The sequence below is a fragment of the Parasteatoda tepidariorum genome, chromosome 8 (genome assembly GCF_043381705.1).
Source record: "Parasteatoda tepidariorum isolate YZ-2023 chromosome 8, CAS_Ptep_4.0, whole genome shotgun sequence".
NCBI lineage: Eukaryota > Metazoa > Arthropoda > Arachnida > Araneae > Theridiidae > Parasteatoda > Parasteatoda tepidariorum.
Window position 1 is genome coordinate 9,028,446 of NC_092211.1, and position 16,196 is coordinate 9,044,641.

The 16,196-nt window shown below is 27.3% G+C and overlaps 1 protein-coding gene across 4 annotated transcripts in view; it reads right to left on the minus strand.

Moving 5' to 3' along the window:
• Positions 1–1,816: 1,816 nt before the first annotated feature.
• LOC107445324 (glucosidase 2 subunit alpha) overlaps positions 1,817–16,196 on the minus strand; it is a 50,769-nt gene continuing 36,389 nt past the window's right edge. For all 4 annotated transcript variants that reach the window (XM_071184708.1, XM_043053545.2, XM_043053544.2 and 1 more), the window contains exons 15-21: positions 13,108–13,357; positions 11,768–11,844; positions 11,611–11,685; positions 6,534–6,647; positions 6,329–6,441; positions 4,891–4,994; positions 1,817–1,987 (exon numbers count right to left, since the gene is read on the minus strand). In XM_071184708.1, the coding sequence (XP_071040809.1) occupies positions 1,881–1,987; positions 4,891–4,994; positions 6,329–6,441; positions 6,534–6,647; positions 11,611–11,685; positions 11,768–11,844; positions 13,108–13,357 (840 nt within the window). In that variant the 3' untranslated portion in view covers positions 1,817–1,880. The remainder of the gene's footprint in view (positions 1,988–4,890; positions 4,995–6,328; positions 6,442–6,533; positions 6,648–11,610; positions 11,686–11,767; positions 11,845–13,107; positions 13,358–16,196) is intronic.

A 16,196-nucleotide genomic window follows, 5' to 3' on the forward strand; every position in this document is an offset into this window, starting at 1 on the left:
AAGATATTAATAATTAAGACAACAGTTTTTTTTCAGCACTGAAATTTCTAAAATAATTATACCCTTTGAAAGATACGAGATTAAGTGGTGCTGTTTAACATGAGGAAAAGAAAGAAAAAAAAGAGAGAAAGAACAATTTAAACTAGAAATAAAAAATATGCAAATAATTAGAAAATATATATGTAGAATACTTTTAAATCTCAATTTAATAGATAATATTTTTCTATAGTGGATGCAAAATGAAAAGTTTCTTCGTTGATTTGTTAGCAAATATTTTCACTACTTACTCATAGCTGGTCATTGCTTTCATGAACCCTCATAAATTTTCAAGATGAAGTGAAATAAAAGAATATATCAAAACATACAGATATAAAAAAACAAAATTTTCAATGTATCAGATAAAGTACTAAAAAACTGAGCTATGTTTCAATTTTTCTGAAACATTCCCACGGAACTCTCAAAGAAATTGCTAATTAAAAAGATGAATATAAAAATAAACTAATAACCTGAAAATTTCTCATTAATGTATTTAAAACGAATGCTCTAAAAAATGCAGTATTTTCTTTTGTGTTTTGTTAAAAAGAGGTTAAGGAAATTTGTTTTCATCAAAACACAAAGTCAAAGCTGACTAATTGTACTGTTGTGATATAATAGTGAGAAAAAATTAATAACCATTCTATGTTGTGCAGTCCAAGTTTTGGTTTTCAAAATTTAAATAACTCACATTGCTAGAAAGAAATTAACAATGTACAGGTTAAATGAAACACTTTAAAGCAGTTTTAATCTTAAAGCTTTAAAATCTTTTCAATCAAATCTTTTATATTCTATTTATTATCAAAAAAAGCTTTGACATCATTTAAGATATGAAATTTTTAAAAAAAAGTTCACCAGTATTTAAAAAAAATATTTTGTACGGACACTTAAAGAATTCATAGAGGCCTTCGACAATAAGTCTGTAATATACAATATATAAGGAATATTTCATGATCAATCCCAGAAGACATTGTGAATCATAGAATTAAATATATAAAAATCTGTTTCAGATTAGAGTTTACTGCTTCATAAACATACAAATGTAATCTTTTCAATCAAATCTTTTATATTCTAATTATTATCAAAAAAAGCTTTGACATCATTTAAGATATGAAATTTTTTAAAAAAAGTGCACCAGTATTTAAAAAAATATTTTGTACGGACACTTAATATAAAATTCATAGAAGCCTTCGACAATAAGTCTGTAATACACAATATATAAGGAATATTTCATGATCAATCCCAGAAGACTTTGTGAATCATAGAATTAAATATATAAAAATCTGTTTCAGATTAGAGTTTACTGCTTCATAAACATACAAATGTCAACAAGGTTGCAATAAAATATTAAATGTATGTAAAACCATAACAAGATGCATCATTATTTAATAGAACATATGTCACATTTTTGATCTTTTCAAATACACCATTTATAAGTTTTAACCTAAATTTAAATAATAAAAATGATCATTGAATAATAGCAAAGGAAAAAGCATTGCACTCAAAATTTGAGAAACATTTTTTAGAAAAACTGTACAACTGTAAAATTCTAATAAATTATACCTAAATTTTAAATAACTGAAATAAATAAATTATAATTAAAATGTCAGTTTGCACAGTATTATATGTCAATTTGCACAGTATTATTTGCTTGAGATGCAAGTCGGCAAGGAAAAAAAATTTTTTTTTTATAATATATAAAAATGAACTAAGAGAAAATGGGGTTTATAACTTTAGCTCAACTTCTTTTTCTTCTATCATTTATGAAAAACTGTTTAGATCATTTCTTTTTTTGTTAACAAAAAGATAGATGACGTACAATCAATATTTGAAGTTAAAAAATTAATCTAGAAGTCTATTCTCCATTCTTCAGCCATACTAATGCCAGGTTTTCTTATAACTAATTTATGTTTAGCTTCATCAAATGTAAAAATAAGGTCACTAGATTTAACACCTGCAAAATAAATAAAGAAATATATGAGTAATATTTATTTTTAAGATAATAAATTAAAAACTAAATTGGGTATTTTTTTACACATACCAATTTAATATCAGAAAAAATGATAATCATTCTATAAAATCACTTAATATTATTTAATAACAATACAACAACTGAAATACTTAATGCCTTTAACTATTATGCTTATTTATATTAAATATACAGTACAAGGGAAATTTCTTTTTTCTTTTTTGCATTTTTGGTGATTTTTGTCATTTTATTTTTAATATAAAAGATGCTTTAAGTGAACTGAATATAATTATTCTATACAAATTACAATTTTAGTACAAAAATATATTTCATTTAAAAAAATTTGATTTAAGTGAAGAATTCTATCCAGATAAGAGAGTTAACTTGAAATTTTGTTAAGCGAGGGTATGTTTGAAAATTGATGAAAATGACTGGAAAGATAAAAGCTTTAATTTTTTTTTTATGAAAAGAAAATGCTCAATGAAGACCATGATCTAGAAAATATCTCTTTTTCTCAGTAAATCAGAACCACAGAATATCAAGCTTAATAAGAAAAAATAATCATTGGAGTTCTGGAATTCGAGGAAAATTATTCTTTTCATAAACAACTGTAATGCACATAACAATCTTCCAAACTTGAAAAACGTCAATGTAAAATATTTTACCACCTCAAAACTAATGGATCAAGGGATAATTAGGAGTTTCAAAAAGAACAATAGAAAACAGCTGTTATGGAACCTTGTAGCAGCCATTGATGAAAAAAGTTCTCTTCCAAAGATAAATGTGTTCTATCAAATTGACTGATTATGCCAGGAGGAATGTGTCTCTGAAAACTATCCAAAATGGTTTTAAAAAGGCTGGTTTTAAGAATAGCTGTGAAGATGATGAACAAGAGGTGGAAGGCACCAGTAAAGAAGAATAAACTATTGACACTGGAAAAGCAATGCCTGATTTTTAAGAATGGAATGCAATAAAATCAGGATATAATGTCGAAATTAATTCTGAAGATTTTTCTCCAAGTGGACAACTGCCTGGCAACGTGTGAAACATTGACAGATGCGGAAATAATAGATAATGTCAAAGGAATATCCGATGAAGAAGCTGAAGACTCTATTTATGAACCAAAAGTGAGTGTAAAAGAGGCAGAAAAAGCTGTAAAACTCTGACACACTTTTCTTGAATCCCAGGAAAATGTTGGCTACGAGGAATTTGCTACTCTTTCTAACCTTAAAAGAATTATTGAAGCAAAGAAGGTAAGACATCAAAAATCTTAGAAAGATTACTTTAATATGTAATTACTTAATTATGTTAATAGATGTAATAATAGATTACTTAATTATGTAAATAAATGTATGTGGTATAATTAATTTACAGAAATGCGGATATTTTTCTTTTAAAATAATTAAAACACTTTTAATAGAATTTCTTAATTAAATTTAAATTTTTAAAGTACATGTATAACTCGAAACCTCTTTATCCCAAATTTTTTGCCTTTCCCGCGAGATTCAAGATAAACAGGTTCGACCGTATAATATTTGAGCTAATTTATTAGCGCACTATAAGGAAGCATTTTTACTCAAAATAATATACATTTATTAGAAATTAACCATTTGAGAAATGTAAAATTATTGAGAAAGGTAAAAAAATAAAATGACTCAGAGGCCAAAACTGTACATTTAATAATTGATATAAGTAAATATCCACTAAAGCACCCAAATATTACTTAAATACTCAACAAAAGTTATAAAATATGTTTAAGCCTCAAACTGTAACTTTAAAATCTAATGAAATATATAGCAATTTTTTTGATGTCAGTATCTAAAACAAAAATATATATGTGATTGCAATAGTCTAGTTTTTCGGGAAAAACTTTCATATTTATGCAATTATAAAGAAAGGAAAAAGTGAGAGAAAGAGAGAGGATGGAAGTAGACTAAATGGTAAAAAATTTGAAAACCCACTTTAAAAATAAAGAGTGCCAGCAGCTATGCAATATCATTCCAATACACATATCTACATGCATATTTTTTACATTGGATTTGAATTTCACTTGTCAAAAAGTTTACCAGGAGCGAAAGTACTCCTTGCAAATGTTTTGTGAAAACTATCTAAACTATTGTAGACGTTTTGTTAATTGCAGTATTTATCATGCATGAAAATGATATATGCTTGTACAAATATATCAGGTAAAAATGGAGAGAATGTGACATGACAACTCTTTCATGTATCCTGAATTCAGAAAATTGATTATTTTGCAACACTGCCAATAACTGAAACTGCTGGTTAGACAAAAAGATTTTTCAAGCTAAACTAATAATAATAACGTAAAATTTGCAAGGGGATAAGAATTTGGAAGATCTTTCCCCGATTGCCGTTTTTTTCTTGAAACAATATAGATGTTACAATATAATTAAATGTAACAATGAAGATGGCAAAAAGTTTGAGCAAACTTTAAATTCGTGGAAATAAATGGGAAAAAATCATAAAGAAATTCATTGTAATATATTAAAATTTTATTAGTAAGTTTTTTTAAAAACCTGAGTCAAATTTACCCATATGTAGTATAAAAAAAATTAAAAATTATGTGGAGAATGTTTAAGGTTAAATACTCAATCAATAATTTTTGAAGGCTTATAAATATAATAATATATATATGTATAGCATAAATATGTTAATGATAAAATAATTGCAGATTTCTCTGTTTTGAAGTTCATTTCGCATTTTAAGTTCCACTTCTGAAAACTAATAATTGGAAACTCTCTCTAACTTACTCTTGAACATTTTTTTTTCTGGATAACACAGGTGTCACAATTTAAAAACTCAAGATAACTGACTAAAAGTTATTTTTTATAGTAAAAAAGAGTATTTTATATTACAAAATAACTTACTTTTGCTTGAAAGTTTTAAAGATTTTGGAGCTTTATCTAAACCTACAACAATAATTTTCTCCAGCCAGGAATTTGTTCTAAATTCACCTGGACCTCCAATGATTCTAAAAACACATTTAAAAAAATTATTACATAAATATGAAAATACGTAATTGACAGAATGTCAAAGAAGAAGTCTTAAGAAGTCAAAGAAAGATTAATTCCTCTTATAACATTTGTTTTATTGTTGCAATAAGACAATAAAGAGAGTTTGGTTGCACAGTGCTAAAACTAAAGATAATGCTCATAAATGCATCAGAATATTATATTCAAGATAGAGATATTGAAATTATATTAAAAATTTTCAATAAAAGTGTTTTTTTTTTTTGCAATCTCTAAACTAGTATTAGTAATTACAAGTTTTATATTTTGCACATTTTCAATCTGTTTAATGAAGGAAAATTGGAATCCATTAATTTTAAAATGTAACAAACAAGTGCAATATAAGAATTAATTCGTGTTTCAGGAATGGAAATTAAAGCTAATTACAATTCTACAAACAAAAGTTTTTACCCACATTTATTATCATTAAAATTACAGTATTAAGACCTCTGCAAATCAAGTATTAAAAATAAGCACTTTTTTTTTATGTACAATAATTTGCCCACCAAAATATTTTATTTTTCACCCTCACTTTTTTTGTAAAATTTCAATATTGTAAAATTTCTACCTAATTTCACTAAAAGCAATTAAGCTAACATAAAATTGTTAGCTTAATTGCTATAGTGAAAATAACTNACGGTTTGGCTTACTTTTGAAAGAGTTATCGCTATTTTTGTGATTTTTCCTTAATTTATGATAACCAGTGTATTTGCATAGGAAGATTAACAAACTTATATATTTCAAAAAGGTTTAAAAATTTAATTTTAACCCTCTTTTACCCAGGAGAATTAACTGACGTTTCCAGGTTCTTTATGGGTTCAAAATATAACAATAATATTTACATATTTAAGAATTGTTAACAAAAGACTGTCATCAATAACCTTTAAACTGTGAAAAAAAATTACGCTAATTAAAAAATTTCCATTCAATTAAGAATCTCGTTTCAGAAAAATTAAATTTAACATTATAGATATTTCAATTGTCAATAAATTTCAATATAGCAAATAACAATATAGTAAATGAAAATTAATAATTTTGTAGGACAGATTTGAGTAAAAACTTTTTAATGAGTCTTTTCTAACTTCTTTTTTTTCTGGTTAACTTCTTTTTTAGGTTATTAGCAAAGATTTTCATTTTCTCAGATTTTTTTTAAGCTTATTATCAGAAATTTCCAATTTTTGGTTTTCTGGCTTTCCTTAAGGTTTATGATCCATGCATTATCAAAAGCTAAATTTAAGTTAGTGAAAAATAAACGTTTACTAGAAAAAACTGAATTCAGAAGCAAACTCAGACTCACTTTGAATTAATATAATTTTTATCATAAGTAAATTTAAGTAGCAAATAACTTCCTTGTCGATATCTGAAGGAGTCAAAGTCGTCCATGTATAAGGTACCATTGGCAAAGCTACCCTAAAAAACCATAGTATAAATTTAAGAACATATTAAATTCATGTCATTATAAATAAATAATAGTGAAAAAAAAAGAAAAACACAAATCCTACAGCTTTATCTAAAGCAATATCTAAAGTATAAGGATCATTGTAGGTTAGTGATGCACTACGCCTTATTCTGTTCTTTTTTGGTATAATACTTCCACCTCTTTGAAATACAGGAATCTGAAAAACACAGAAATGATGAGATATATCAAACATAAAATATATTAAAATGGGTGTTATACAAGTTTGATTTAAGAGTGACCGGATAAATTTGAATTTGTAAAAAAAAAAAAAAAGAGAGAGAGAGAGAATCTTTTACAAATAGGAAAAAATATAGTTAGGGGTTTGTCTAGGCTTTTTAAAAGGTACCTATTTTGTGAAAATTAAAAATTAACACAAAAATATGGTTAAGAAAGAAAATATTTTTAAAAATTGTCACTACAAATATAATCATTTATGACTGGTAAATTTCTATATCTTTTTCTTTATATAGTCGAAATAATTGCAAGTCAAAATGCGCAATTAACCTGTGATTTATTGTTTTTTTAAGGAGACATAAAAACAAAAATTTAAGAAGCGGAAAGGAGAATCTCAGAACTTGCTTTTTTAATATTATTTTGTGAAAAAAACAGCTTTTCCTAAAGGTGAATTTGTGAAGATACCCCTAAACGGTAGTAAATTTGCCTTAGATAGACCCCTGATAATTCTATCTTAATTAACACACAAGTACTCAATTCGAAATGGTAAGGAGCCTTTTAAATTTTCTTTCCAATTTTAGAATGCTTTATCTCAAACAAAAGACAACTGTATGAATTTTCTAATGCCTGCATATTAATCGTAATACTTGCTGTCAGAAGAAGTTCTAAAAATATAAAAAAGCAAAATATGCAATTTTAACAATAGAAGTTTTTAAAATACTAATAGCAAAATAATGCTACAGATAAATTAAAGTATAATATTCTTTTTAGTACAAATCTATGCTTTGTTTATTTCTTAAAACTATTACACAAAATATTTGTGAGCATTTTTTATGCACTTATTAAATGCGCAAAAAATTGCAAGATAATACATATTTTTTGAGAAAAGTTTTAAAAATGTATCTCAAACTCCTTTTAGATAGTCCACATTCAGAAGTCTAAAATAAGTCGCTAATTTAGGCACAATATTTTAATACAGTCAAAGAAAAACCATTCCCTTCCATATATTTTATATCATTTGGTTTCATATATTTTCCTTAGCATAAAGTAAAGCAAATTTTCAAAATAAATATGAGATTATCAATGAATATCAGTATTTCAGAGAATCAAAATCCTAAAATATTGTCTAAAAATGACATAAAAAGCCTAGTTCAGTTTATAAAGAGTAACAGAAAATGCAATGCTATTTCTATTGCTCTTATTTTACAACCATTGTAAAATACATTTTAACTATTTAAAATATTTTTACTTTTCAAATACAAAAAAAAAATATATATATTTTTATAACACAAAAATTCGCAATTTCACAGTTAGTGCAATAACTGTAATAAATTGAGAAGGAACTAGTAAAATAATGATTTTTTAAGAGAGAGAGAGAGAGATGGTTTTTATACAGTGCACGAAATCAGTGTGCTTCTTTAAAAATTATAATAAAATTATTACGCATAAAAATTAGAGAGCACTTCTTAAAATTACAGTAATTGAATCTTAGAAATATTTAAGGAAAATAATCGATCTATAACAGAATATACATGAATATTTCTTTACGTTGCAAGCAGAAGTCACTGTAAATTTTTAGAACAAATTTCCTATCATTAATGCAATAAAAATACTCCATTTCAGTTATGTTTCTTCTGACTTTAATTTTGTAAGATTAACATATAATATATTATATATATACAGTAAAACATTGGTACAACAATGTTTTGGGGACACAATAAGATTTTTTTTAATTTTAATGTTATATATGTACTAACTATAAATATATATATGCAGTAGGGAAACGATTGTACGGAACGATCGGGACCATCGCTATTCCGGATAACTGATTTTTCTGGTTTTCTGAATCGCTACAAAAACCCGTTTTTTTTTAATTGTTTAACCCAACTAAAAAACAAATATTTGGAAATAATCTTAAAAAGAAGAAAAAACGATGAAGTAATACACTAATGATTATTTCCAAAATGATGGTAAGATAAACATCTTTTAAAAAAGAAAGAAAAATCCTAAAATCCTATGAGGAAAAAAACATTTTTTTTAAAAAAATGGCGGGAAAATTTATCGAATTTCGTTCCGGTTTTTTGGTTTTCCGGATAACGGGTTCTGTACTGTATTACATAAAAAATCCATTTGAAGTTATGTTATCAGATGTTAATGTGATGCGTGTGGTCTTTTGTGACTCATAATCAGCTTTTAACACGAGGAAATAAAATTATATAGGAATGTTACATCTGTGACTTCTTAAGAGATAAGGGAGGCAATTCTAAGAAAAGGAAACTTTTGGGGTGGTCAGCAGTGGGTCTTTTCCAGTCAGAAAAAATGCCGAAAGATGATAAAATAAGATTTTTTACATTTGAAAATCAATTATAAATGGAGAAAATAAGGTTGAAATTTGGAGGAAAAAATCGTTTTACAGGGGTTTATTGCTTCAGAGGATATCGTAATATTGAGAGGAGAATAATATTAATTCATATGAAAATTTGTCAGGATCATGAAACATTATCATAATAGAGAGAGTTATTATTGTATCAGATATCGTAGTAGCGAGAGTTCACTGCATTACAATAAATCATAATATATCATTGGAGAAAAAAAAATCGTTTTACAGAGGTTAATTGCTTCAGAGGATATCGTAATATTGAAAGGAGAATAATATTAATTCATATGAAAATTTGTCAGGATCATGAAACATTATCTTAATAGAGAGAGTTATTATTGTATCAGATATCGTAGTAGCGAGAGTTCACTGCATTACAATAAATCATAATACATCATTGGAGAGAGAAAAATCGTTTTACAGAGGTTTATTGCTTCAGAGGATATCGTAATATTGAGAGGAGAATAATATTAATTCATATGAAAATTTGTCAGGATCATGAAACATTATCATAATAGAGAGAGTTATTATTGTATCAGATATCGTAGTAGCGAGAGTTCACTGTATTATAATAAATCATAATACTATATATATAATATATCATTTATATAATCAAAACACTCTGTGATGGTACAGATACTGAGTATTCCAGTCATGCACAGACATAGTAGTTTAAGGACCTATTCTTCTAAGATTCCAATGTATCAGGTGTCCAATATATTAAACAACATTTGGTACAATTTTAACAATGCAGGGTTGCCATAGAAAAAATAAACAAAATAGTTGCTTTTAGTAGCCTAAAGCATGAAAATAGTTGCCTACATAAGAACAAAAATTCATCAAAAATATGACTAAAATTTTATTAAATGACTTAATTGTTCAATTGACAAGTTTTTATATCAAACAATTAGTATATTTGCAAATACTTTTATTTACTAGAACTTATTCAAAAAAATACTTACATTTCATTGCAAAAATACTTTTTCATTAAAAAAATATATACTTTTTCTAAAAAATTTCCCCTTTTAAAATTCACGCATTGTAAGAGCGTATTATAAATTAGTTTTTTTTTCAAATCATGTGGAATTTCGTAGCAATAACCGTTGAAAAGGGGATCGAAAAACGAAATAGACTTACAATGGAATCTGTGATAATTGAATAGATTAAAAAGTGATAACTCAAATTTGCCATTCAAAATTTTCAAAAGTTTTTATTTTTAAGGAAAAAAAATTCAGTGTGTTTATAAGCTCTTGCAGGCCGCAGGTTTTCAACCCAATTTATGTTAAAAAATCATTGCTAGGAGTACAGAAATGTCTCCCAATAGTCTCCTTCTCTTGAAAATTGCTACTAACCCAATTTATGCAAAAAAAAAAACATCGCTAGGAGTACAGAAAAGTTTCCCAATAGTCTCCTTTTCCTGAAATTAATTGCTTTTTTTTTAAAAAAAAAAACCTTTTTAGGCAAAAAAAAGTAGCAATGTTGCATTTTAGTCGCCTGCGGCAACCGTGAACAATGTAAAAATATAATTAGACTTGCCATCGTTGGTTGGAGTTTTTAATTACAATTAAAAATCATTCAAAAAAAAAGGAAAGAAAATTCATACAAGTGACATTTTGGATATTTTTAATAGCTGATATTTAGACTAGTGAAATTTGTTTCATGATCAAAATGTCAAGAAATGCACTAAAAAATTATCATATTGCAAAATGTAAGAAATTAAAACTTATAATTTTTTTTAATGCAATGCTTAAAAACTAGTTTAATAAAAAAAAAATTTGTATTTATGAGTTTATTTTCTTCTAAGCTACGTATTTCCATAGGTGCCATTCTAAAAATATTTCAAGACTGAATTTATTTTTTGACAAATTAATAAGGTAGGTACAGCATTGTTCACAGGAATTTTCAGAAATAACTCACAAACACCAGAATTTACTTCTCAGTGGATAATGGCCTATGTACTAAATCAATCATTTGGCTTAATTAAAAAATTTTTCTTTAATAAATTTTTGGTAAATAAAACAAAATAGCAGCTAATCTTGTATATCGGAATAATAAAGTTACTAAACTTGTCATGAAATCATTCATATCTCTACTTATTTTTCACTTCATTATTCATTTCATCCTAGCACTACAATTTTAAAAAAAATAATCATGATTTATCTTCAGCTAGCATGCTAATACCTTGGGTGAGGGAATGCTAACTTAAGCAGATTTAGATTCAGCAATAGTACTAACCCTAATCTTTCACTGCAGTGTGACATCATTACTTGATCATTTTGCAATAATTGTGAAAAATAACAATGCTTTAAGTAAAAGGTAACTTTTTTATTTTTACCAGAAAATATATTAAATTTTTAAGGAAAGAAAAGGAATTTAATTTTAATTTAAGTCAACAAATGGGAAAGCGATATTGATGGAATTTAATCCACTGATTTTTCTCAAGACTAATTTCAGTCCCCGGGACTGAAGAGTGGCACAACACATGTATTTCTAAGCAAACTTAATATTTTCCACAATTGCTTAAATAGAATGATGAGAATAAAGAGTATAAAATAGACAGGAAGGTCACCTTTTCAAGAGGGGTGGCTATAGTAGCAGTAGTTCCTCCTTCAAATTTTTGGTGTGTTGTTATGTCATACCAAACCTATAGAAGAGACACACAAATGGTAATTCAGATTAAGGAACAATAAAATTTAGTATACAAAATGTAATGAAAATGTTCTCACATCATTTTGGCCAGGAAAATAAACATTGACACTAGAAACACCAGCTTCTAAAACAGGTCTCACAAGGAGAGAGGAACCTATAAAAATAATAGCACAAAATACATAAAAATATATGCGATTCGGGATAAGAATTTATACAAATTTGTAAAAAAAAGAATTTTTAAAATAGCAGGCAAAAGAGAGAGGGGGGAACAAAAAGTCTGAAAATACCGATCAATTCATCATAAATAAATAAAAATGCAAAATAAAAAATCTAAATTACTTACATACTTATTAAAAGTTAGTTGTATTACTAGTCACAGTGATTCAAATCAACTGATTTGGATCACCAGATCAGTACCTAACTCTACATTTATGTCACAAATAAAATGCTAAAAAAATTTTTTTTTAAATATTTAATAATTTTTTTTATAGATTTATCATATCAATTACTGATTCGAATTAGCACACAAATCAAAATTTGTTTCGAACTAGTAACTGATTCAATCTGTGATTATGACTTGAATCACCTAAGTGAATTAATTCGACTAATTCGAATCACTTCGATAATTCATTTTACTCAGCTTTACCCCTGAGTTGAGATCTATTTTTAGAAGCCAGACTTTTTTACAGCTATCAAGAAAAATGCTTTTTATTCTGAAAAACAATAGCAGAAGAGAACAGAAAAAATCAAAGATGTTTTATAGGCTGTTAACGTTGAAAATAAATATTTAAAATTTGAATTAGAAATTCCTAAAAGAAGCGATGTTGATAGTAGAGATGAACCTCCACTGCCAAATTTATTGTTTCTTGGAGAATTTTGATTAAAAACTCCGTGATAGGGAAAAATGTCAGGGTTGCCACTCAAATCGGGAAAAAAAATTCCTGTGTTTTCCCCGCACAAATTATACATAATATATTAAGAGGAAACACACAATCACTGTACTATTGAGTGACATATATTAGTCTAGCTAATTGCTGGTAAATTTAACAAAAGTAAGGTACAGCTTAACATGCTTAAAACATATAATGCAATAGTAAATAAAATAGCTTAGTACAGCTAAAATATCATCCTCAAATATCTCATAGATTACGCTTTGAGTAGTCACCACTTTTAAAAGACAAAAATAAGAAATAAAATTCCCTGTATTTTCCCAGTCTGTAAGAAAAAACTCAAAATTCCCTACATTATCCCCGCTATTTTAGGAGAGTTTTAAATTCTCTGTATTTTTCAGGTTTTTCCCTGTTCTCCCTGTGGAGTGGTAACCCTGAATGCCTTGCAATTTTTTTTCCAATCAAATGATTCCATTATACTTTAGGCAAATAAATCATAATAAAGTAATTTGATGGACGTCACAAACCTATCATATATTCATCGTTCATTTCAAATGTTATGGATTCAGTTGGGTATTCCATCCAGACGGGCCTCATAGGAGGGACCCCAGTGAACTCATTCTCATGAAACAGCGTGTACCAGAGGGGAATGTACGGGTAACGAAGGCGGATGGCATCACGCATCAGGCTCTTGTATGGATCATCAAATAACCAAGGCTCACGCCTTTTTGTTTCATGGTGGGAATGAGCCCTGAAGAAAGGTTGAAAAGCACCAGCCTAGGAAAAAAAAAAGCATTACATAATCATTGATGCATATTAAAGAGAGATTAGTAGTTGTACCTCAAGCATAAATGAATTCAGATAAAAGATTTAAAAAAACGTTACAAGCGAAAATGATTTCCTTAACAAAGAATAAGGAGCCGCGACGGCTCAGGGAATAGACTGTTTGCCTTCCAATAAGGTGAATTGGATTAGAATTCCAGCGATGACTGGTCGATACGAATTTCACATCCGGCTTGCACCAGTCACGGTGCTGACATAAATTATCCTCAGTGGTAGACAGATCATGGGTTGGAGTCCCCTAACCATGGGAGGTTTTCCTCAGCCCCAATGGCAGAATCATAGTGACTTGGCGACATTGTCTCAGAACATTACAGAGTTCTTGCAAGAAGATATTTCTTTTGAAAAGTAAAAAAAAAAGAAGATAAGTCTTCTACAGAAATTTACACGTAAAGTTTGAATCATGCATTTAGATAACTTTTTTGCGAGCTCAATTTACGACGATAGTATCGCAAATCAAAAATTTTCTTTATTGTATTTTCATTAGTTATTGATTTTTAGTAGTTTTTAAATATCCCGATATATTTCAAACAATATGGAAAATTCAAACCTTGCATTTGAGAATTTACTTTTTAAGATAATGATTCTATCGATTTTTTTGCAGCTATTGCTATTGATTTCTCCATAGATTGTAAATCCGATATTTTAGAAAAAAAATATTACATGTTTAATTAAAAGTTATACCTTCTTTCCTTTTTTTTTGTAAACACAGCGATTTTTAATTTTAAATTAGTAACATATATGTTTGTTATTATTGAAAGCATCCTGCAGAAAGATATTAATGCTAGAGAGTTTTGCTGCAGATAGCTCAAGAAAATTCTGCAACAGGGTCCTCAGCATATAACACAGATGTGGATTAGTTTCATCAAAATGTTCTCCTCGAAGGCAAATTTCTCTCAATACTTGATCTAGGAGTTCCCTCGTCATCTCGATTGGGTTCAAAATAACAAGGCTACAGAGTTAAACATTAGTGGTCATAAACTCAAAAAATTGGGTTTACTGTTCAAAGAGAGTTATGTATATATAAAGAAAAAATAAAGAATATGCAGTCTACTTGCAGACTCTTCACATTTCGAAAATATGTCTGCACGTAGATATTCAAAACCAGGGTTTTTTCAAGGTGGGTCCACTTTGAAAAAACCCGCCCGGGTTTTTATTGGGTGGGCCCACCTTGAAAAAACCCACTTGGTGGGTTTTTTCACAAATTGGTTTTCTGAAATTTGGTTGAAAAAGAAGTTTCTCCTAATACTATCACTGGACACATCGTGCATCAAGCACATGGATGGGCAAATGAAAAAAGTGCTTGATGCCCCAATTACAAAAAGTTCATATTGTGACCGTGTAAAAACTTATGCCAATAATTACCATAAATATCAAGAGATGGCTCTTGAACATCAAAATGAAGAATATATATGTTAAAAATATTAAATAATGTTGGGCTTTACCAATAAACTATCAATTTGGAAAAACAAATATCAATTGTTTCTGAAGCTTTAAAAAAGCTTCAATCAGAAAACATTTCAATTTCAGAAGCTGTTGAAATATGAATTAACTTACTATCGTGGGATGAATTAGAATCCCATAAACATTTTGTAAAAAGATTCCACCAGGCTGTTCAGCCACCTCTTTTATTAGCATATGCATCTTGGATTCCGAAACAAGGAGACAATTTTTAAATGGTGAACAAGAGCAATTAGCAGAAAACTGTCTTTCTAAGCATCATGAAGAATTTCTGCCAGGTGTTATGGCATTCAAAACTTACGATCCAGAATACTTTACAAAATCAATGATGCTTAACACCGTTATTCAACAGGTTTCATCAAAAAATAGTGCAAAATTATGGCAAAAAAAAAAAAAAAATGAAAAAAATTCCAAGCTTTCACAAAATTTCTGCCAATTCTTTTTTCTTTATACACAGCACCAGCATCCTCTGTCTCTATCGAAAGACACTTTTCAACTTTCGGTTTGGTGTGGAGTAAACTATGAAATAGATTAGGAATAGATAAAGCTACAAAACTTGTAAAAGTGTATCACCATCTAAGAGAGAAATGTAGACACTCTGCTGTATGATAATAATAATAATGAATAAAAAAATTGACTTTTTTTTAAAGTTAACTCTTAACATCTGCTGACAATTTTTAACTATTTGGAAAATTATCACCATTAAAACAGATAAAAATTAAAATATTACTTTGAAGATTTTTTTAATATTATTTTTAAGATTTCATTTGAATATAATTTATTTTGTATATTTGAATCTTGTTTAAAAAAAATTGGAAAAAAAAATTCTATTAAGAAATGAATATAATTTATTTTGTATATTTGAATCATGTTTAAAAAAGATTGGAAAAAAAAATTCTATTAAGTGATACACGAAACAACAATTAACAAATTAAAAGCTTCATTTTCTGGTTTTAAAAAAATAAGCTAAAACTTTTTATGCATGCTTTTTTATAATTTTAAGATTAATTTGTTTTTAGAAATTATAAAAGTAAAATTTATCTAAGAATGTAGTCTTTTTTCTAAGATTAAATATTTGAAAAATGGGACAAGTAACTGATACTCCTTATAATTACACGTAATTTTAATTTCCCTTTCTATTAATCGTATTATAAAAACATGGAAGACCATTAAATATTTATTCCAGTTTAATTTATTAAAGGTAAAAGTCAGATGAAATTTCAGTTTTTACTGATGATAAATATTTATTGACTATAAATTTGTAATATATATATATATATATCAGCTAGCTTTCTAAGCATCATTCATAACACCT